This window comes from Aulostomus chinensis, chromosome 7 (genome assembly GCF_037954235.1).
Source record: "Aulostomus chinensis isolate RoL2024-O1b breed Wild chromosome 7, RoL_Achi_v1.0, whole genome shotgun sequence".
NCBI classification, from domain to species: Eukaryota; Metazoa; Chordata; class Actinopteri; order Syngnathiformes; family Aulostomidae; genus Aulostomus; species Aulostomus chinensis.
In genome coordinates, this window is record NC_141326.1 from 29,789,407 (window position 1) to 29,812,302 (window position 22,896).

At 48.9% G+C, this 22,896-nt stretch overlaps 1 protein-coding gene across 2 annotated transcripts; it reads left to right on the forward strand.

The window, feature by feature from the left end:
- Positions 1–1,172: 1,172 nt before the first annotated feature.
- On the forward strand, positions 1,173–22,896 carry aass (aminoadipate-semialdehyde synthase). 2 transcript variants are annotated; one of them, XM_086209827.1, is made up of 24 exons: positions 1,173–1,331; positions 2,043–2,267; positions 2,383–2,559; positions 3,939–4,023; positions 4,108–4,175; positions 4,290–4,436; positions 4,513–4,591; positions 4,849–4,976; positions 8,443–8,591; positions 8,877–8,999; positions 9,408–9,519; positions 9,586–9,645; positions 9,842–9,909; positions 14,378–14,499; positions 14,580–14,709; positions 15,315–15,425; positions 15,718–15,826; positions 16,339–16,479; positions 16,554–16,721; positions 17,000–17,095; positions 19,308–19,423; positions 20,041–20,129; positions 20,267–20,443; positions 20,680–22,896. In XM_086209827.1, the coding sequence occupies exons 2-24, from the start codon at positions 2,052–2,054 to the stop codon at positions 20,796–20,798; spliced, it is 2,790 nt and encodes a 929-aa protein (XP_086065953.1). In that variant the 5' UTR covers positions 1,173–1,331; positions 2,043–2,051; the 3' UTR covers positions 20,799–22,896. The 2 variants fall into 2 exon arrangements, with proteins under 2 accessions (XP_086065953.1, XP_086065954.1); XM_086209828.1 differs by having other exon boundaries at positions 1,191–1,322.

Genomic DNA, 22,896 nt, shown 5'->3' on the forward strand with positions numbered 1-22,896 from the left:
TAGGAAACACTTCGTTGTTGTTGTTTACAACTTCACGGTGCCACTCGTCTGCGTCATCATCGTGCGACGACAGACGACGCTTTGTTTTGGACTACGGACGTGTCGAACGGGCGGTCACGTTCACTTCAGCTTGTTAAGCCCCGCCCATTCGCCCTCGAAACGTAACATAATGCAACCATCGTTCTTTTCTTCTTCTTCTTTTGAGTAAAAACGAAGTCAGGAACGTGTTTGTGTCTTCAGAGCGACTTTCACGTTCACACGCCACCGACCCGCCCACACGGGACGTCCTGTAACCCGAAACAAGTTTAACTTACCGACTCTCCGCTTGTTCCCTCCTCTCGGTTTGCGAGCGCGCAACCGGAAATGAGTTGTTTTCCCTCCAGAATAAAAGACAAACTGATTCTCCTGAGAACGTTTTGAATCCTCTTTAAAAAAAAAAACCCAAACCAAAACAAACCATAATTTCACGCAATAGCAGGGGGACGACACCTTAATACCTTGTAATTATAATTTCCACATTTCAAACATGTTGCTCATAATTCCAATTATATCTGACATGTGGTAAATGACATCCTGGTAAATATTGGAGTAATAGAGTGAAAAAGTACCGTAGGGAACCGGATATTAGTTCTACTCAAATACTGTTGGTGGAGAAAATCACACACATGAAGGAAAGAGTAACAGAAGAACCTTTTAAAACAAGAGGAAAGGAATAAAAGGTTCTTTCCCCACATATTTAGTATTGATATACAGTACTTGTATATTACAAACATTATATTGTAGGAGAGAATTTGACTGTTACACAGGAAACAGTGCTCATATGGTTGTTTTAGTCTTGTATGTATTTACTGTATACACTCAAAGTAGTGAATCCACAGTGTAGTAAATGTACACTCCTGGTTATATGTGGCTCATGCCATCCTTCAAAGGTTCAGTTTACAACCAAAGAGAAACCCTGAAAACTCAATAATGAATTCAAACATTACTCCCACTCTTATTTTATTTTAATAAATTTAATGATTATTGTAAAATACAGATGAGTAAAAATAATGAAGTAAAAATACATAGATACTACGTCAGAGCAGAACAAAGTGAGAGAGAGAAAACTACGTATCAAAATAGCAACACTTGTTTAATTCTGAACACTTGGGCGTTTTATTTTGAAATCGTAAGCGGAAGCGGATAACTTGTGCGTGTTTGTGTGTGCGTGTGTGCACGTGCGTGTTGAAAGTTGAGTGGTCACCTCTGCGTGACTCTCCGGAGCTGAATGTGATCCACCGTCACGTTTCCTCACCGAGACCCGACGAGGTGGAAAAGAAGCGGTCAGTCAGGTGGGTCCGGCTGGTCGCTGCTCCACGTGGAGCCGATCATCGATCCGCGGATCGATCACTCGCTCGTGGCGAAAGTTCCTGCGTGGTTTGAGGCGGGTCAGATCCCGGCGCCGAGGGAAATGAGAGCTGAGGAGGGGGAGGGGGGAGGTGGGCAACACGGAACTCCATTAGCAGGTCGACTTGTTTTAGGTCAGTGTGTGTGGGAGGGGGGTCCGGTACAGCTACCGGCTCCGGTTCCCGCAGCAGTTTACGTTTCTCGCGGGACTCAACAGGTGTCAGGCAGCAGCTTTGACACAAGGTGTTTCTGCTGTGACACTAAATTTGATTACATTTTGGACTGAGTGGCTGCGTGACCTCTGACCTCCCACCCTGAGCGAGTCAAGCTAGTTGTGGATGCTAACACCCTGTGGCTCCTCCACACCTCGCCACCCTCAGGTCGGTGTCTCCATCACGTCATCAGACTAAATGCAGTTTCTGCGGCGTATCGGGACGGAAGCCGGTTACCCCGTCGGTTCCATTCTGAGGTTCGCGGGCCGGCGGCAGCTCGGCTGCTGCTTGGTTCCGGCGCCGTTCGAACGATTCGGCTCCAACTCTCACTTTGATTTAAGAAGTTAGGAGGGAAGCAACATGTGAGAAGAAAAAATGATGTTCCCCCTTAAGTTTGAAGTGGAGGTGTTTGTCTTGTCTGAGATGCTGCGTCCGTGTCTCCAGGGCGGAGTCATGTTCCGTCTCTTCAGTCGTGCTAAGAGGACGCCGAGCTGCCTCGCAGGCCAGCGCCGCTATGAGCACCAAGGGACCATCATCGCCATCCGCCGTGAAGACATCAACCCCTGGGAGAGGAGGGCGCCGCTGGCCCCGCGCCACGTCAGGGAGCTCACCCACGCCGGAGTCAAAGTTCTGGTGCAGCCGTCCAACCGCAGGGCCATCCATGAGAAGGTGAAGCAGGGGATTCTGGGAAAACGCTGGACAGAAGGAAAGCAAACAGCTGTTTTGTGTGTGTGTGTTTTTTTTCTCCTGACGTGATGATGTCATGTCTGTGCCTCGGTCCCAGTACTACATGAAAGCAGGCGCCGTCATCCAGGAGGACATCTCGGAGGCGTCGCTCATCATAGGAGTGAAGAGGCCACCGGAGGAGAAGGTCATTCCCAGGAAGACGTACGCCTTCTTCTCACACACCATCAAAGCCCAGGAGGCCAACATGGGGCTGCTGGAGGACCTGCTGAAGAAGGTGAGAGCCTTGTCGCCGCCGCCGCCGCTGCGCACCAGACACCTGGAATGCGTCACGCAGCGTCCTCAGCCAAGGTCAGTCAGCCTGATGAGCAAATATTAGCTGATGGGCAAAATCAACATCGATCCAGGTTCTGTTGACATTCACGATGTCGGCGCCGCCCACGCCGAGAACCGCAACGATAAACATTGTCTGAAACGTCTGTCAGGTGGACGGTTGACAACTACAATGATGACCAGAGATACTGACAGCCAATCAGAATTCACCTGTAAATCTTCATACCTGCTGGTCACATCAATCACGCCGCTCCGCAGCTGTTGTGGCGAGTAGTGACCACGGCAGCGCCGCTCTGAAGCTCCTATGGAGTGAGAGCGATGATGAAAGCAAGATGAAGGCAACGCTTTTAGATTCTCTCATGACCGAGCATGTGAGACACATCAATAACATCATACCAGGCTGGTTATGACACGTACAACACGCCGTTTTACCCTGACCTGGCATCACCTGACTTCTGGCGGGTCCTTGAAGCCATGCAGTGCCACTTGCTTCTGTTACACAGGTGACAGTTGAAGGTCGCCGTCGTCTGTGGGAACGTGGAAGTTGTTTAGTCTTCGAAAAGTATGGCGGCAGCTTGTGTCTGACCTTCAGCCCGCAGGAGAGAAGAAGCAGCTCCTGAGAAAACATGTCTGACCGCGTGTCAGTGTATGATGTCACCATGCCCGCCATCTTCGGCTTGTCGAGCCTCGGCGCCATGGCCATAGAACACGTTTAACCTCGGCAGCCAGAGGAAAACGCGTGCTGTAGAGAACCGTGTTTCATGTCAAACAGAAATAAGAATGTTTTTATGCTTGTAGCAACTTCCTGCTTCAGAGGTTGTGACATCATCAGCAGGCGACTGATGTGGCTTGTTAGCTGACCATCACATTGGAGGTTTAAAATGAAAGTTAAATACTTTTTTTAATTGATTCAGGAAGTAATAAACATGTATGTGAATAACTGTTGAATAGTCGCGTACTCGTCTTTCGGTCAATCGCAGGGCTGCTCAAAGTGAGGTTGGGGGGCTAGAATCCGCCCACCAGATGTAAAGTGATAATAACAACGGTCCTAATTAAAGAAGTAAAAAAAATGTTTAAAAATTTCCTGAAAATTAAATTTTTTTTTTTAAATCTATCATATTTAAATTTTGTACTGACGTTGGTTTTATTGAACACTTAAAAGTTTAGCTTATTTTTGCTGTGAAAGTCTAAAACCTCTCGCTAGTCAACAGAACCAAATCAGCCGTGATGTTATGAAAGGGTTCTAAGCTGGTGTGCTGGAACAGGACGGTTCTGTCTTCCGTACTGCGGCGTTGTTTGGAATGTCGTATTTTGTGATCACAGGAAGTTCGTCTGATTGACTACGAGAAGATGGTGGACGCTAACGGCTACCGGATCGTAGCATTCGGGCAGTGGGCCGGTGTCGCAGGTACAACGTAGAACCCAGAACCACGATGCTTGTTGGGTTTCTCGTGGATGTGGTTTGACCCGGGTGGTCTTGTCTGCTCCTCAGGGATGATCAATATCCTGCACGGTTTGGGGCTGCGCTTCCTGGCTCTGGGCCACCACACCCCCTTCATGGTAAGAGGGTGCCTGCTCTTGACATGCTAACGTGAAGGACTGCGTGGTTGTGTTTCTTTCCCTCCACTGACCCTGGATCAGTGTGCCGGATCTCACCTGCCGTGTTCTTCGCAGCACATCGGAATGGCTCACAACTACCGGAACGTCAGCCAGGCCATCCAGGCAGTGAGGGATTGTGGGTACGAGATCTCCATGGGGCTCATGCCCAAATCTATCGGCCCTGTGACCTTTTGTTTCACCGGAACTGGAAATGTCTCCAAGGTACATCGGCGCTCACTGTTCTGCTGAGACGCGTGAGACAGGACGGTAGGAGTGACACATGCTTTCCTCTCTGCAGGGGGCCCAGGACATCATCAACGAGCTTCCTGTCGAGTACGTGGAACCTCACGAGTTGAAGGACGTCTGTGAGACTGGAGGTGGGTCCGTCTGGTACATATGATGATCTCAGCGATGGGCAGGACAGGCTGGGGGGGGGCTGGGGTCTGATGCCCCTCCCCCCTCACCCTCCTTGGCTCTGGAGCTCAGTCTTTAAGGATGTAGTGAAACTATGCGGTAACTGTCTTGCCTTTATGTCATTAAGTACCAAAACCTCAGAGGACCGGGGGGGGGGGGGGGGGTCCTGGGGGAAGATGGGTCTCCAACGTTGTGTTTCTTCCTGTCTTTTATCTGACAGATATGACCAAAGTGTTCGCCACGGTTCTGAGCCGCCACCATCACCTGATGAGGAAGAGCGACGGCATATACGATCCCATGGAGTACGAGAACCACCCGGAGCTGTACACCTCACACTTCCGGACCAGCGTGAGTGACTTCTTTACCCCCCCCCCCCCAGCCACATGCCCCCATCAGTCTCTCAGACTCCTCCCTCTCCCTTTGAGTCAGCAGTGTCAAACAGGCTTGTCAACAAGTTTTTGGTGGCATTTGAACAACGAGCCACAAACCAGAGGTGCACAACTGACCTTCACCACGGGGGCAGCGAGGCCGCCGCTGTTGGTCTGTTACATCCCGTTAAACTGGTCCACCATTAAACTACCAATAAATGAGTCCACCATTAAACTGGTCCACCATTAAACTACCAATAAATGAGTCCACCATTAAACTGGTCCACCATTAAACTACCAATAAATGAGTCCACCATTAAACTGGTCCACCATTAAACTCCCAATAAACTAGTCCACCATTAAACTCCCAATAAACTAGTCCACCATTAAACTCCCAATAAACTAGTCCAACATTAAACTCCCATTAAACTAGTCCAATATTAAAATAGTCCACCATTGAAATAGTCCACCATTACACTACCAGTATACGAATCCACCATTAAACTGGTCAACCATTCAACTACCGATACACTAGTCCACCATTACACTACTATTAAACTGGTCCACTATTAAACTAGCCCACCATTAAAATAGTCCCCATTCAACTACCAATAAACTAGTCCACCATTACACTGGTCCACCATTCAACTACCAATAAACTAGTCCACCATTCAACTATCAATAAACTAGTCCACCATTAAACTAGTCCACCTTTTAACGATCAATAAACTAGTCCACCATTAAAATAGTCCACCATTCAACTATCAATTAACTAGTCCACCATTAAAATAGTCCACCATTCAACTATCAATAAACTAGTCCACCATTAAACTAGTCCACCTTTTAACGATCAATAAACTAGTCCACCATTAAACTAGTCCACCTTTTAACGATCAATAAACTAGTCCACCATTAAACTAGTCCACCTTTTAACGATCAATAAACTAGTCCACCATTAAAATAGTCCGCCATTCAACTATCAATAAACTAGTCCACCATTAAAATAGTCCGCCATTCAACTATCAATAAACTAGTCCGCCATTAAAATATTCTGCCATTCAACTACCAATAAACTAGTCCGCCATTAAAATATTCTGCCATTCAACTACCAATAAACTAGTCCGCCATTAAAATATTCTGCCATTCAACTACCAATAAACTAGTCCGCCATTAAAATATTCTGCCATTCAACTACCAATAAACTAGTCCGCCATTAAAATATTCTGCCATTCAACTACCAATAAACTAGTCCGCCATTAAAATATTCTGCCATTCAACTACCAATAAACTAGTCCGCCATTAAAATATTCTGCCATTCAACTACCAATAAACTAGTCCACCATTCAACTACCAATAAAATAGTCCACCATTGAAATAGTCCGCCATTCAACTACCAATAAAATAGTCCGCCATTCAACTACCAATAAACCAGTCCACCATTGAAATAGTCCGCCATTCAACTATCAATAAACCAGTCCACCATTGAAATAGTCCGCCATTCAACTACCAATAAAATAGTCCGCCATTCAACTACCAATAAAATAGTCCGCCATTCAACTACCAATAAAATAGTCCGCCATTGAAATAGTCCGCCATTCAACTATCAATAAACTAGTCCGCCATTGAAATAGTCCGCCATTCAACTACCAATAAACTAGTCCGCCATTGAAATAGTCCGCCATTCAACTACCAATAAACTAGTCCGCCATTGAAATAGTCCGCCATTCAACTACCAATAAACTAGTCCGCCATTGAAATAGTCCGCCATTCAACTATCAATAAACTAGTCCGCCATTGAAATAGTCCGCCATTCAACTACCAATAAACTAGTCCGCCATTGAAATAGTCCGCCATTCAACTACCAATAAACTAGTCCGCCATTGAAATAGTCCGCCATTCAACTATCAATAAACTAGTCCACCATTGAAATAGTCCGCCATTCAACTACCAATAAAATAGTCCACCATTGAAATAGTCCGCCATTCAACTACCAATAAAATAGTCCACCATTAAAATAGTCCGCCATTCAACGACCAATAAAATAGTCCACCATTAAAATAGTCCGCCATTCAACGACCAATAAAATAGTCCACCATTAAAATAGTCCGCCATTCAACGACCAATAAAATAGTCCACCATTAAAATAGTCCGCCATTCAACGACCAATAAAATAGTCCACCATTAAAATAGTCCGCCATTCAACGACCAATAAAATAGTCCACCATTAAAATAGTCCGCCATTCAACGACCAATAAAATAGTCCACCATTAAAATAGTCCGCCATTCAACGACCAATAAAATAGTCCACCATTAAAATAGTCCGCCATTCAACGACCAATAAAATAGTCCACCATTAAAATAGTCCGCCATTCAACGACCAATAAAATAGTCCACCATTAAAATAGTCCGCCATTCAACGACCAATAAAATAGTCCACCATTAAAATAGTCCGCCATTCAACGACCAATAAAATAGTCCACCATTAAAATAGTCCGCCATTCAACGACCAATAAAATAGTCCACCATTAAAATAGTCCGCCATTCAACGACCAATAAAATAGTCCGCCATTCAACGACCAATAAAATAGTCCACCATTGAAATAGTCCGCCATTCAACTACCAATAAACTAGTCCACCATTGAAATAGTCCGCCATTCAACTACCAATAAACTAGTCCACCATTGAAATAGTCCGCCATTCAACTCCCAATAAACTAGTCCACCATTAAACTCCCATTAAACTAGTCCAACATTAAAATAGTCCACCATTGAAATAGTCCACCATTACACTACCAGTATACGAATCCACCATTAAACTAGCCCACCATTAAAATAGTCCCCCATTCAACTACCAATAAACTAGTCCACCATTACACTGGTTCACCATTCAACTACCAATAAACTAGTCCACCATTCAACTATCAATAAACTAGTCCACCATTAAAATAGTCCGCCATTCAACTACCAATAAACTAGTCCGACATTAAACTAGTCCAACATTAAACAACCATTCAACTTGTCCAACATTAAAATATTTCACCATTAAACTACTATTAATCTAGTCCATCATTAGACTACCATGACACTAGTCCACCATTAAACTAGTCCATCATTTAACTACCATTAAACCACCATCAAAATATTTCACCATTAAAGTACCGTTAAACTACCCCAACATTTTTCTTCAATTGAATTAGTCCACCATTGAACTGGTCCAGTATTAAACTAGTCCACCATTTAACTACCATTAAACTAGTATACCATTAAACTAGTCCAACACTAAACTAATGTTACAGGTTTAGTTTTACCTGAATAACCATCAAAACCTGCAGACCTCCAGGGACAACGAGTGCTGAGAATCAAGGAACATTGTTGTTCCCTCCAGATTATTTCCTTTGTAATAACAAATTGCCAGCACTTAAAAGTTGTGCCATATTTCCACCACAGGTGGCGCCCTACACCACCTGCCTGATCAACGGTATCTACTGGGACCCTCACACCCCCCGACTCCTCAGACGGCTGGATGCCCAGAAGCTGATGCGACCCCTCAAAACCTCGTCTGCTTCCAACGAGGGTTCGCCAGAATTGCCTCACAGGTCGGAGCCGCCGCCGCGCCCACATCTGTTACCAGAGAATCAGCCGCTAACTAGAACAGCTGCAGAACCTGAAGGATCAGATGGAATATTGTAGAAAGTTAATCCAGCAAGAAACTACAGTATTTTCTCTAGTTCCTGTGTGTTGAGAGACAAACGATCCTGATTGCCCAGCTTCTAGTGGTCGTTACTATGATGGCTGAAGGACTTCTTATAGGAGTCTTTGAGGTCAAAGGTCAAGCGTGTTTGCTCAGGTCCGGCTCTCACGTCTCTTCTCGGGTTCCGCAGGCTGCTGGCCATCTGTGACATATCTGCTGACACGGGAGGCTCCATCGAGTTCATGAACGAGTGCACCACCATCGACAAGCCGTTCTGCATGTACGACGCCGACCAGCACATCGATCATGACAGGTGCGGGACAAACGCTCGCCGTCAGCTGATCTGTTGCCGTGGTGAGATCCACGCTTGCACACCAGATTTCACTCTCCATGTTTGTACTGACGCACAAGCCTGCAGAGGTCTGAACAACAGGAAGTTAGCATGTCAGTGATGGTGTTTTTGTAGTCCAACAGGAAGTTAGCATTTCAGAGATGAGGTATGTCCAACAGGAAGTGACCGTCTCCATGGTTCCTCCATGAATATCAAACGCTAGAACCATCAACTTGGCATCAATGGGACACTTGTGAGCATTGCCAGCAATTTAATCACGTCCTCCTCAGAAACCTGCCATGTTCTGGGTATTGAGACTTGATCCCATAAGCGTCTGAAGCCCTCTAAGCTCCTCCCCTTCCTGTCGTCTGTGTGGTTCCTCTCTGGCAGTGTGGAGGGAAACGGGATCCTCATGTGCTCCATTGACAACCTTCCTGCTCAGCTGCCCATCGAGGCAACCGAGTACTTCGGGGACCGGCTCTTCCCCTACATCTGGGAGATGGTAAGACATCCAGGTGACCAGGTGACCAGGTAACTGCTGCCAGTGACTAATGTTTGATTCCACCAGCTGCCGTCAGACGCCACCCGGCCGCTGGATGAGGAGGACTTCAGCCCTCAAGTCAGAGACGTAGGTGTCGCCACGTCAGTCCTGTTCTTGGTGTTTGCGTCAGACTGATTTAGCTTTCAGGTTGTCTTGGTAACTGTGACGCGTCACAGAGCTCCTCCCACATTGCATTCTCAAAAAGGAGCATCATTTTTCAGCTAATTTTTGAAAATGCTAAAAAATATTGATTTTTTTTTTGGGGATGTCTCTGTTGATGAAGGCCGTCATCACCTCCAATGGCGCGCTCACCCCCAAGTTTGAATACATCGAAAAACTTCGAGAAAGAAGGTAAGAGGCCTGAACTGCGAGTACGCGACGTGCTCTCGTCTGTTGAAACATATGTTTATATTTGTAGGGGATTTCAGAATATTTCAACTCTGAAAGTTTTATAAAAATGTCACAAATGACTTTGGCACACGCGTGTAACATGGCTAACTGAATGGATGGCGTGTCTAAAGATTACGGGACGGGTAGCACTGAGGTTCTGGTGTACTAGTGGGGCTCTCAGCCGTGGACCAAGTACTGAAACACTGCACTGAGGTGACGTTTCAAAGTATTACAGCCCTAATGTCCCTGTCCCTGCTGCCGAAGCTCTCAGGCTCGCTGATGCAGCAGTTTCACGTGGACGCCCAGAGAAGCGACTCAGGGAAAACGATCTGATGATTTATTTTTCCAAATTGCCTTTTTTTTCCCGGTTGCCATGGTGACTGAGTGGGTGCAGGATGCTGTTATACGCTTAACGGCTGTTGGGTTCTATGCAAACATCATGTGAGCATCAGACCTGGGAGAGTAGGTTCATGCAGAGTTTCTTCTTTCAGGCCCTCAAACTTCCTCCGTTCGCTTGCTGATGTACAATATAAAGCAACTCAGACTGTAAATAAAAGAATACAAGAAAAGATAATAAAAGCCTGCTTTTATTTACAGATTCTTAAATCATAAAAACAACAGAGCAACAATTTAAATCAGATTTGGAAAATGAGTGACCAGCAGAATTTATTCTCTCGTGAGCTTCCCTGGGCCTCCAGAGGTTGATGGGAAATGTAGTGAAGTAAAAGTCTTTCTTCCTCCATTTTGAATAAAAGCAAAGAACAGATTGATTGAGTGTTTCATCTCTGTCCACCGCTGGCAGCCCACCTGTGCCACCGTTCTGAACTGTAGTACTTGATCACTTCAGGAACTAGCAGCTGTGTATTAGTACCCTGTAGTCGCCTGCTGGTTACTCTTGCTTGCAGCACTTGAGTTTGGAGTGTTCCGAATCCTGGCGGCTCTGCTGGTGCCGCTCCAGTGACTAACGCTGACCTTGTGATTGTTCCTGCACAGTGCTGCCCTCTGGTGTCTGCTGTGCCAACCTGCCTCTGCATTAACACCTTGCTTGGCCAGCGTGCGACTAAGCCGCCGCTCCGAGCCAACCTCTGATGCTGGAGTTTGACCTTTTGCTAACAAAGGGTAGAAACAAGTTTTTTTCCTCACATTTCATCAAATCACCCGCCGTCGCCGCATCTCGTCTTGTCTGGTTGAGTTTCATTTTGGTTCCTCGTTCGCTGTCTGGGCCAGGGTTGGATGAGACGATGAGAATCAGCGTCTGTGTTTCCAGTATGGAGTTGAGATCAGGACGCCATGCGGAGGGAGACTGCTAGAGCCTGTCCCTCCAACCCGTCCCCCCTCCCTCCAAGACCAGGAGGATGAGTGATAAAACAATTCCATGTGTCTAAAACAGTAACAGCAAACCTGAAGCAATTTACCCCCCCCCCCCCCCCCCCGGCAGTGGTTTCATCTCCTCCTTCAGCGTGTGACACTTGCCAGTTGCTCCTCCTCCAGTTGCTGCGCTGGCGTTGGTCTTGCTGGTCACACTTGGATGAGTCCGTCCTCGCTGTGCTTCAGACAGAAAACGAGCCGTTTCTCCAAAATCTGACCATCGATGGTGTTTCACCTGCATGCTGTTGGTTTCCTTGCTACCTGTTCGATCCTCATCGTCTTCCTCTCTGAGACTCTTTGTTTTTTTATTCCTCCTTGATTAATTCCTCCGTCTCACTTCTGTTTGAACCCTCAACTTCAGTTGAGTGAACTCTAATATTTACGTCACTGAACCCAACATTTACTCTCCATCACAGTCGGCCGTCGCGTCACACGTTGTAACTTCCTGACCATGAGAACATTGAGGTAGATATCATCACCTCCTCTGTGCTATCATGTTTGATGGTGGGGAAAAAATGGCCGCCAGGACCGCTGAAGTCAAAAGTAAAGTGCCTCCATGTCTGAAAATAAGTGTTATGGTGTGTACAAACACTGGAGGAAGTTCTGTGTGTATCTTAGCATGAAACACCACAACTGGCAACATGAGCAAGGAAGTGGTGGAAGCTATAACGTTAGCTCTTGGCTAAAGGTTGCTAACAGAAGATCTAACATGTTGTCGTAGTTAAAATCTGGAGGCTCATATTTAGAGGTGAAACAACACAGTTTTGTCTTTGTCGCAATCTATAAGAACAGGACACCGAAATACAAGTTGCAGAGAGAATACTACTTCCTCACGTAGCTTACTGCTTTGCTATCGAACCACTTGACAACAACAGCTGAAGTGTCTCTGCCTGCTCCCCTCACTCATATGTAGGCCACATGATGAGTTTCCCCACTAATTGCTCCTAAGTATCGTATTTCCAGACAAGCCATGCCACCAAATCTTAATCCCTGTGTTTGGTTCCTTAGGGTCTGTAAACGCAGGGAGAAACCCTCCTGAGGGAACGTCTCTGCCTTTTTTTTTTTTTAATTAAGAGGATGAGGGTCGGTGGCGGGCGAACTGCTTGCCGGACCTCCAGTCAGACCTGCTGCGACTTGTGCATGTGTGCAACGTCGCATCCAATTAGTCCACAGCTAATGAGAGCGGGGGTCAGACTCTTGGGGGATTTGTGGCGGGGGGGGGGGGCATGGTGGGATGCTAATGCTGCCGGGCGCTCGGGGCGATGCCTTCATTATGGTGTTATTGTTATGAACATAATCCCAGAGGCTGAGTCAGACTTTTCAACTGAATCTGGGTGCGTGGCGGTTTAATTAAAGGACCATGAGAGTCAATGTCACAAGGCTTTCATTCGCACTGAGGTGATCGGGTCGGGGGAGGTCAGACACTTTCGATGAATCTACATGATCTCGCCAGTAGCATCAACTAAAAGGTCCAGGAACCGTCTGAGGAGAACATGAACCCAGCAACTGGAGCGCCAGTGTGGCATCTGAGGGTTCCAGGCTAAAAGTCACTGATGTCCTGGCAAAGCGACAACTCGCACAACTAGACAGAACCAATCAAAGGTGGTTAATCCACCATTCATACCAACACTTCTACTAACACTACTACAACCGCAACTCCTAATACTACTAGGAATACTAAAACCCAACAAGAGCTGATTCCCATCCATGCAGTGTGAGCGCTCCACCTGCCGCCCGGCTTGGTGATCTGGCTCTGATTCTGCTGATTCGATCGTGGTCTCTGGGTTTATGTGGTTCCGTTACGTGGACCACGTGGTCGTACTGTGTCCAGTTTTTGCAATCAGAAGTTTTTTAAACTGATGTCATGATGACGTTCTTGTGGGCACTTGCTGTATGGTTGGATCTGCTGTGTGCAGGTTGACGCTATGTCCATCAAATACAGACACGCCGCTTGGTCCTCGCTAAGCGGTGTGGATCTGTGTCTCACTCCAGGTGTAAACGCGGCCGGGGTAAATTAGGTGTAACAGTATTTAAACCCCTGTTACACACACACACACACACACACACACACAATTCAACCAATAATTCGCTAGCCAACATTATAATAAGCCACACATCTGTAGTTTGTTTTTTTTTTTACTCCTGCGTCTCAATGCCGCGAGGCAGTGGGACAGCACGGATCCGGACTCTACTGCTCTGGTCTGTCTCCGAGGTGAGCCGAAGTCTGGTCACCGGGCCGAGGGGCTGAGCGGAGTCAGTCGGAGTGAAACGCGTGATCGAAACCGGAAGCAGGACTGACCTCTAACGGCTAACCGCAACCAAGCAGCGGCGCTCCCCGGGACCGAGCCGTTACCGACAAATAAGCCGATCACCGGACAGCAATCAGCTGCAGGTGGGATCATCGATCCGCTGAACTCGTGGCTCGACTTGTTCGACCTCGAGAGATCGTCGAGGTCCCGGTCTACGAAACTGACGGAGTCATTTGGTGAAATCCATAAAAGCAGAAGAAATCAATCGTTGATCGGCTGATTTCAAGCCTCCTTTGAAAAATATAAATGATATAAAACATGGAATTTTACACGAAGCTAGTTTTTGATTAGCATGTGAGGAAACTTAATGGAACTTCTAAATGAGAACCAATAAAAGTCTTGTTTTAATGAGATCAATTCCAACAAGTACGAGTAGTAACCCTCAGAGTACCAGTACTTCTGGTAACATTCCACTTTATTCATGGGCGGGGGTGGAAATGCATCGCATTATTTGATGCCAGTTCGGACGCCCTGAACCACCCAGGCTCCACCATTCAAGCTGCACATTCACGCCTTTGTTTTTCCATTTGTTTGTGTTTGAATGTTAGAAACCTGTGATTTAACTTTTTATTTTTATTTAATTTCGTACTTGGATGGAATGAGTTTTTGAATCCAGAGTCCAAGTGCTGCTTACAGCTGTAGTTCAGAGACGAGCTGGCTTCTTCTGTGCTGGCCCGTCTTGTGGGTCCATCTGTGTTGTGTAAGCGGTTCTGTTGTGTTCTGATTCGCTGGCCGTGTGTGACGTCCCCCAGAGAGAAAGCTCAGATCACCAAGACCAGCGGGATGAAGCGAGTGCTGCTGCTGGGCTCCGGATACGTCTCCGGACCCGTCGTGGAGTACCTGACCCGGGACGAGAAGACCCAGGTCACCGTGGGTGAGTGTGTCAGAACAGCCGGTCATTGGAGGACGTTGAAGACGTGTCGGTGCAATGATCCGTCTCCCGTTTGGCTCCAGCGTCTGTGCTGCTGAAGCAGGCGGAGGAGCTGGCTGCCAAGTACCCCAACACCATCCCCGTCATGCTGGACGTCAGCAGCCAGGAGGGACACCTAGACTCCCTGATCAAGGACCACGACCTGGTCATCAGGTGCCGGCTGCCGTCACATGTAACATGTTGTTAACGCGCACATACATATTTGGGTGCTTTGACATGGAAGAAATCTGACCCAGGAAGTGTCATTGGACAAAGGTGTTCCTTGGACACAACAACACCTGGAGAAAGTCTCTCATTGTCCATCGTCTCCAGTGACAGACGGAAGACAGAGCCCCTCCTCCAGGAGGAGCTTAGCACAGTGACTGGTAGTGGGTGGGAAGTGTTAGCGTAGCTCCCTCTCTGCCTGCATTAATATCAGGAGGGTTGTGTGTCACCTTGGTGATGAACACCAGTTTAACATGAGGACACGTTGTAGTGGTAGAATCAGACACGTAGCCGGAACTACTTTCCTGACTGGGCCTGGACCTGAGCTAGCTGATGCTAACACCTCCCATCCACTACCAGCCACTGGGCTAAGCTAACTAGCCCGGGTCTCTTGTCTGTCTCTGGGGACTTTGGACAATTAAAGACTGCCACTGAAAGTTGATGTGTTGTTTTACGCGTTCGCTGGATTCTCTGCAGGCTCGTTTGATTCATAAAGTTAAATATTTGTTCAGCACCCATCAGTCCTGATGTGACCTCTGACCTCTGCTCCTCAGCCTGCTGCCGTACACGTTCCACCCGCTCGTCGCCAAACGCTGCATCAGCAGGAAGGTGAACATGGTGACGGCCAGCTACCTGAGCCCCGCCATGAAGGAGCTGCAGAGCAGGTGACGCGCAACACGCCTCAGACACGCGAGGCTCAGGGAGAGATTCAGGACAGCAACGGAGAACGAGTGTTGAAGGAGCAGTTCCCTTCTCTCTGGTCACATTGATAGAATGAATCAATACGTTTGATAAATTAGTACACTTGAAGGTTCAAAAAGATGAAGGTAATCAATAAATTGGAAGAAACTGATTGAAAAAAATGAACATATAAAACTGGAAATGGGATTTCACAGGTGTGTGAGTGGCCTGTGCGTTTGTTAAGTGAACGTTTTTTAAACCGTGTGTGTGTGTCAGTGCCGAGGAGGCAGGCATCACCATCGTGAACGAGATGGGATTGGACCCGGGCATCGACCACATGCTCGCCATGGAGTGTATTGACCAGGCCAAAGCTGATGGCTGCACAGTGAGTCAGCGCGCGCGCACACACACACACACACACACACACACACACACACACACGGACACGGACACGGACGGTTACGTCGGTGCTGACCAGACGGAACTGCAGCAGCCGGCGAAGGCAGCTGACTTCCTACGTAGCCCTGAGGCTAATGTGAGCTAGCGCACGCCACTGCGGTCCACAGGTGTAAAGCTGACTGCTGCACCTGTACATCCAGACGTGTGTTGGTTTCTTACTGCTTCATCATGTGCTCACCTGAGCGTGATGTCATGAGGGTGTGCAGGTAGCATGGCACAAGTGGATCCTGCGTGAGACGAACGACCAAGGGGGATCTGACAGCTCCTGTAGTCTCCCAGCGTCAGAGCACGTGACAGCGTGGGCTTCAGGGCGTGGCCATCTAGTGACGGGCTGAGACGATGGTGGCCACAACAACTTGAGGCTGTAAACATGGCGTCACGGCACCAGGAGGTGATGTCATTCACCTTGACGTGTGAGTCGTCTCTGCTGCCCTGCAGGTGGAGTCCTACAGCTCCTTCTGTGGCGGACTTCCTTCTCCGGAGTGTTCCGACAATCCGCTTCGCTACAAGTTCAGCTGGAGTCCGTATGGCGTTCTGCTCAACACCATCAGCCCCGCCATCTTCCTGAAGGACAACCAGGTAAGAGCCAGTCATTCGTTTTCATTACAAGTCGTCTATGTGGTGCCGAGTCACCTGTGCGTGTGCCCGTCTAGGTGGTCAGCGTCCCGGCTGGCGGCGCTCTGATGGACTCGGCGGTGCCGATGGATTTCCTTCCCGGCTTCAATCTGGAGGGATTTCCCAATCGTGACAGCACCATTTACGCAGAACCGTACGGCATCCAGACGGCGCACACGCTGATCAGGGGAACGCTGCGCTTCCAGGTAGAGTCTGGTGGTCATGTGACCCGACAGGTGCATCATCACAACTCCTGTAAACAAGGCTGCAACAACAAATTCCCTTCAGCCTCTCGGCCTGATCAACGATCAATAGATCCATTGGGACATGAGTTGTGCTGATCGTTGACGAGGGTGTAAAACATCATCATCATCATCAGCGCTCCTGGCAAGGAGCCCCTGGGGCGTGAAGATGGCGGCGAGCGGGAAGATTTGTCCTCATCGGTGTCAGCGGCGTTTGTGAGTCCTCTGGTTGTGTCTTACAGGGCTTCTCCAAGGCCATGAGCGGGTTCGTCCAGCTGGGTCTGATCAGCGCCGAGTCCTGCCCCCTCCTGCAGCAGACCTCTTCTTCAGTTTCCTGGGTGAGAACCTGCGCCGAGCGCCGTCCACCGCCACGCAGACGCCAAGTTGAACCACAAATCGTGGAACGGTTCTGTGTGTCGTCACGACTTTATCAGAACTTTGGTACTTCCTGTTAGTTGCTGCCTTGAAGGTGGTGTTGTCATCAGCATTTGTGTGTTTGACAAAAAGATTTCGTAACAAGTGCGCGACTGAATTTAAACCCACCTTGGTGGAGGGGCGGAGCCTAGGCAGAGGAAGAATGCGCCACTCAGTGGCAACGAGAAATGACTTTTTAAATACGTGTGGATGTCCTAGTGGGTCGACCAGAGCCTCTCAGAACCTCCTTCAGAACCTGGTGACGGGTCACTGTGAAGACTAGGTGTTACCGTGGCGAGGAGGCGGCCATGTTTGATTACTGACGGGAGAACAGGAAGTAGTAACTGGAGTCACATGGTCAGAACGTTGGTGAGAGTCCTGAAGAAGTCTACTAGCTGAGTCTAAGTCCCGGCGCCACCTGGTGGTTACGGGAAGTAAAACTGATAGAACAAAGATCACATGACCCTGTGTTGTCTTCATCTGATCTCCAGCTACACCACGCACAGGAAGTGTGTTCTCTAGCGCCGCCTAGTGGAGACAGGAAATGAGTCTGACAGAACAAATGCTTGATATTGAAATGGTCGTAGATGAAAGACGCCGTCATCGCCAGCTCGAGTGCCCGTGTTTGTCCGTGCGCGTTACGTAAACCCCACTTTTCTTATCTTCCTCCTTTTCTTTGTGAACGATCGAATCCAAAGTCAGCGGCTCGTTCAGCCGCGGGCGCCGGTGGAAACATCCGGAGAGGCGTTTGAGTGGCAGCCTGTGAGCAGTTCCTCCTGCTTCTGTCTGCTCCCGCTTTCATAAACCAGCTGTTTTGCTGGCGCTTCCACTTCAAGCGCCGGCGGTGAAAGTAGCTTTGCTGAAGAGTTTATTACAGTCAATAGCAGCTCGTTGAATCAAGGCTGCGGCGAGTCGAGGCGCTCTGACGCCGATGAGCGTCGCCTGTGAATGCTGTTTGTCGTCTTTTATGCTCCTCAGATAAAAGAGAAGGACGAAGCTTCTGTTCAGGATGTTTGGCAGAATTTAAACGGAGATTAGCAGTTTGAAAAAAAGTCTTTTAAATGTGGAAGTGGAGCGACGGGTGAGCTCATCCTGCAGCCCCGTCATGTGACTGTTCGTCGTGGAACGTATGACATGACAGTAGAACGGAGAACATGTGTCTGACCGTGACAGACACTGGAACCAGTGATGTCACGTGTGTTTGGGTCCATATTTGGATGTTTTCCAGGTGATAGAAAATAGAATTTAATAATTAGATGTTGGCGCTCAGCTACAACAACGATAACCACACCTCCTGGAGGACGCCGTTCAGGCCTCAGCACCACCACACGAACAGGGGCTCTTCAGGGCCGAGTCTAAGTGGTCTGGGCCAGGGCCAGGGTCTGAGTCTGGGTCTGGGTCTTTCTGAACTGATATTTGTTTGTACTCCTCATGACTACGGTGTCAAAAGTCCTGAAAAACCCAACTCAGCAGACCTCGCGTGCTCGCGTGTGCTACATCACGTGAGCCTTTTCCCGCTGGCATGGAACCTCCTGAGTTCAGGGGCCTCGGTGGCACCTGAAACCAAACTGACCCTTGCGGCTGGTCCTGACACCAGGTCAGACCCTGCAGGTGGACCTTTTCAAACATGGCTTCAGAGTTGCTTCGCCCTTGGTGACATGGGTGACCTTGGGGTGACCCGGTTGGCACCTGGGTGACCTTGGGGTGACCTGGGTGGCACCTGGGTGACCTTGGGGTGATCTTGGGGTGACCCGAGTGGGACCTGGGTGATCTTGGGGTGACCCGGGTGGGACCTGGGTGATCTTGGGGTGACCTGGGTGACCTTGGGGTGACCCGGGTGGGACCTGGGTGATCTAGGGGTGACCTGGGTGATCTTGGGGTGACCTGGGTGATCTTGGGGTGACCCGAGTGGGACCTGGGTGATCTTGGGGTGACCTGGGTGATCTTGGGGTGACCTTGGGGTGACCTGGGTGACCTTGGGGTGACCTGGGTGATCTTGGGGTGACCTGGGTGATCTTGGGGTGACCTTGGGGTGACCTGGGTGATCTTGGGGTGACCTGGGTGATCTTGGGGTGACCTTGAGGGTGTTGGAGAGCAGCAGCAGGAGATGACCCCTGTGGTCTCATGTGTCCTCAGAAAGAACTGCTGTGTCAGCAGCTGCGACTCTCCCCCGCCGTGTCGCAGGAAGCCTTTGAAGACGCCGTGCACCAACACGTGGAGAAGGACGACTTCAAGATGGACTCGTTGAGATGGTGAGAGGCAACGTTTCCTATCTGGAAATCCGTGGGGGGGTGGGCACTGAGGAACTGTGTCCTGGCAGTGACAGCAGTGGAACCTTCGCTTCGATGAGCGGTGGTCGGTTCCACGCTGTGAGCCGATGAGCTGGATGGTGACGTCTGCTGCCCTTCAATCAGTTTGACGGCGGTGGCGGCGGGCTGAGAGCGGGGCTGAGGCCACCCACCCCCCGTGGTGTAGTGTGCTCACTCTTCAATTTAAACCAACTTTTCAAAGGGTCTCTTCAGACCAAGGCCTTGCGCTACCTTTGTTCCGCCGTTGGCGGCGGCGAGGCGAAGAGAGCCACGCTGGCATTGAAATGTAAATTCCTCGTTCGGTAAAAATGAACCGAGGAAACATTCCTTCAAAGAGTGAAAAGCTCCGCTCAAACTCAGTGACTTGTTCATTTATTTAATTCACCGGTGAAGCAGCAACAAAAAGCCACTGCTCATCTCTTTAGATTTAGCCAAGGATGTGTGGGTCGTCGCCGCCGCCGCCACGCTGACGGTGTTAAAGCAGAGTGATTTTCTTTTGAAGCTTTCAGTTTGCGCTGTGAAGGTTGTTTCATTGTGAGCGACGTCTCCGGGTGTTCCAGGTTGGGGATGCTGAGCGAGGAGCCGGTTCCTCACGCCGACAGCGTCCTGGCTGCCCTGACGAAACACCTGGAGGCCAGATTCTCCTTCAGTGAGACGCCCATCTAGTCAACCGCCGGCGACGCCACCAGTTTGGCTCCGGTGTTCATTGGCTTAGCTTCATTCTTCAGTGTCGGTGAATGATGAGTGACAGCGGAAGCTGAGTGTTGCTGCTCCTCCCCTGCGCAGGTAAGGGCGAGCAGGACATGATCATCATGAGGAATGACGTGGGGCTTCGCCACCCAACCGGCGAGCTGGAGACCAAACACATCAGCCTGGTCGTGTACGGCGAACCCAACGGCTTCTCCGCCATGGCCAAAACTGTCGGATACCCAGCAGCCATTGCAGCACGAATGGTGCTTGACGGTCAGTAGTGAGTTCAGCTCTGGCGAGCAGGACTGGTTCCTGCTGCGTCGCAGTTTGGAAAAAAAGAACCGGATCAGACGAGTTCTGCCAGCGGTGAAACGAACACCTGAATCTTTTGATGTCAACTCCCCGAAAAAGAACACCAAGTATTTGGTCTGGTTGTTTATTTTGTTTGTTTTTGCAAACCGTTTTGTGTCGTAAACTAACGAGCTGCTGTGTGGGCGTCGTCCTGGCAGGTGAGATCAGCACCAAGGGCCTCGTGGTTCCAGTGACGAAGGAGGTCTACGGCCCGGCGCTGGCCCGGCTGAAGGAGGAGGGACTGCGCTTCGTATCCAAGAGCACCCTGCAGGAGTAGAGCCCCCACCAGCAACACAGAGGAGAAACTGGAGAATCAAGCACTCGTATCAGCTGTGTTAGTAATGAGAGTTTAAGAGTCAGCTGATGATGATGATGAAGATGATGATGATGGTGATGATGGTGATGATGGTGATGATGGTCAGGAGGAGGAGGAGGAGGAGCCCCACAAGTCCTCCCAGCAACGGTTAACACAATTTCTGGTTTCCTTCATAAAATGAACAATATTCTCATTATGGGACCGAGTTCGGATGATGATGATGATGATGATGATGATGATGGTGATGATGATGATGATGATGATGATGATGATGGTGATGGTGATGATGGTGGTGATGATGATGGTGATGGTGATGATGGTGATGGTGATGGTGATGATGGTGATGATGATGATGATGATGATGGTGATGGTGATGATGGTGGTGATGATGATGGTGATGATGGTGATGATGGTGATGATGATGGTGATGGTGATGATGGTGGTGATGATGGTGATGGTGGTGATGATGATGATGGTGATGATGATGATGGTGATGGTGATGATGGTGGTGATGATGATGATGATGGTGATGATGATGGTGATGATGATGGTGATGGTGGTGATGATGATGATGATGGTGATGATGATGGTGATGATGGTGATGGTGGTGATGATGATGATGGTGATGGTGGTGATGATGATGATGATGATGATGATGGTGATGATGATGGTGATGATGATGGTGATGGTGGTGATGGTGATGATGATGATGATGGTGATGATGATGATGATGGTGATGATGATGATGATGGTGATGATGATGGTGATGGTGATGGTGGTGATGGTGGTGATGATGATGATGGTGATGGTGGTGATGATGATGATGATGATGATGATGGTGATGATGATGGTGATGATGATGATGATGGTGGTGATGATGATGATGATGGTGATGGTGATGATGATGATGATGATGGTGATGATGATGGTGATGATGATGGTGATGGTGGTGATGGTGATGATGATGATGATGGTGATGATGATGATGATGGTGATGATGATGATGATGATGGTCATGATGATGATGGTGATGATGATGTCATCAAATTACAAGCACATTCACGTCTGTGAACCAGCAGGGAAAGAAACTGCTGAGTGGACAGAAACCTTGAAATCATGTTTGTCAGTTCGAGGTCAGGAAGCTCCAGCAGCAACAACATGGCTGACGGAGGTGGGAGCGAAGCGGCGTCCCCAGACTCGGAGGGATGATGGTAGTCAGGAGGCGCTCCCTCTGGGCGGAGCTCCTGGCCAATCGCATCAGGGTTTCTCTTCCCGCTACAGGTTTCATTCTCCGGCTTATTTTGTGACGGTTGGAAGCAGAGAAGCCAAACCTTTGAACTTTGGAGCTGAAAGCGTCCGTCACACTAATTTTGCATTCATTCAAACTCCGCCCTCCCAGATCAGCCAACGACCTTCAGAGTGTCAAACTGGGAGGAGCGCAAGTGGCCACCGTGGCGGCGGCCGAGCGCTGCTGCTGGCTCCATCTGCTCGGGTCCTCCAGCAGGTGGAGCCAGAAACTGAAATCATGACTGAATGATTTGAAATTCATGATCAGAAATCTGAGCCTGAGAGCTGCGAGTTGATTTGACTCCAGCTCCGCCTCAGGCTCCTCCTCCTCGGCCGATTGTTCTCCTTCCCTCAGCCGTCCGACGCTCAGAAGCACCGGGAAACGTTTCAGGTTCAAGAGTGGAAGCAGCGATGAATTGATGAGAAAAAGAAAGTTGGCGTTGAATCTTTGAATCTGCTAAACATCCATGAGGCGTTGCTGCAGCCCTGTGGAGCTCGTCGGTTGCCACGGTGACGGTAGAACCCGTCGCTGAGAGAACCTCCACCACTAGCATGGATCTGAGCAACTGATCAGCTTCCACGTGCCGCCTCTGGAGGATTGATCGATTATTGATCCTCTGCTGACGGCGGCAGCGCTCGGGTCGTCTGGAACGCTGGCGGTGTTTGAACAAATTCACCCTCCTTGAACTTTGAAAAATTTGCCAGATTTTATTTATCGATGTTTGCCACCTGTGCGTTATTTATTGTGTGTGTGTGTGTGTGTGTGTGTGTG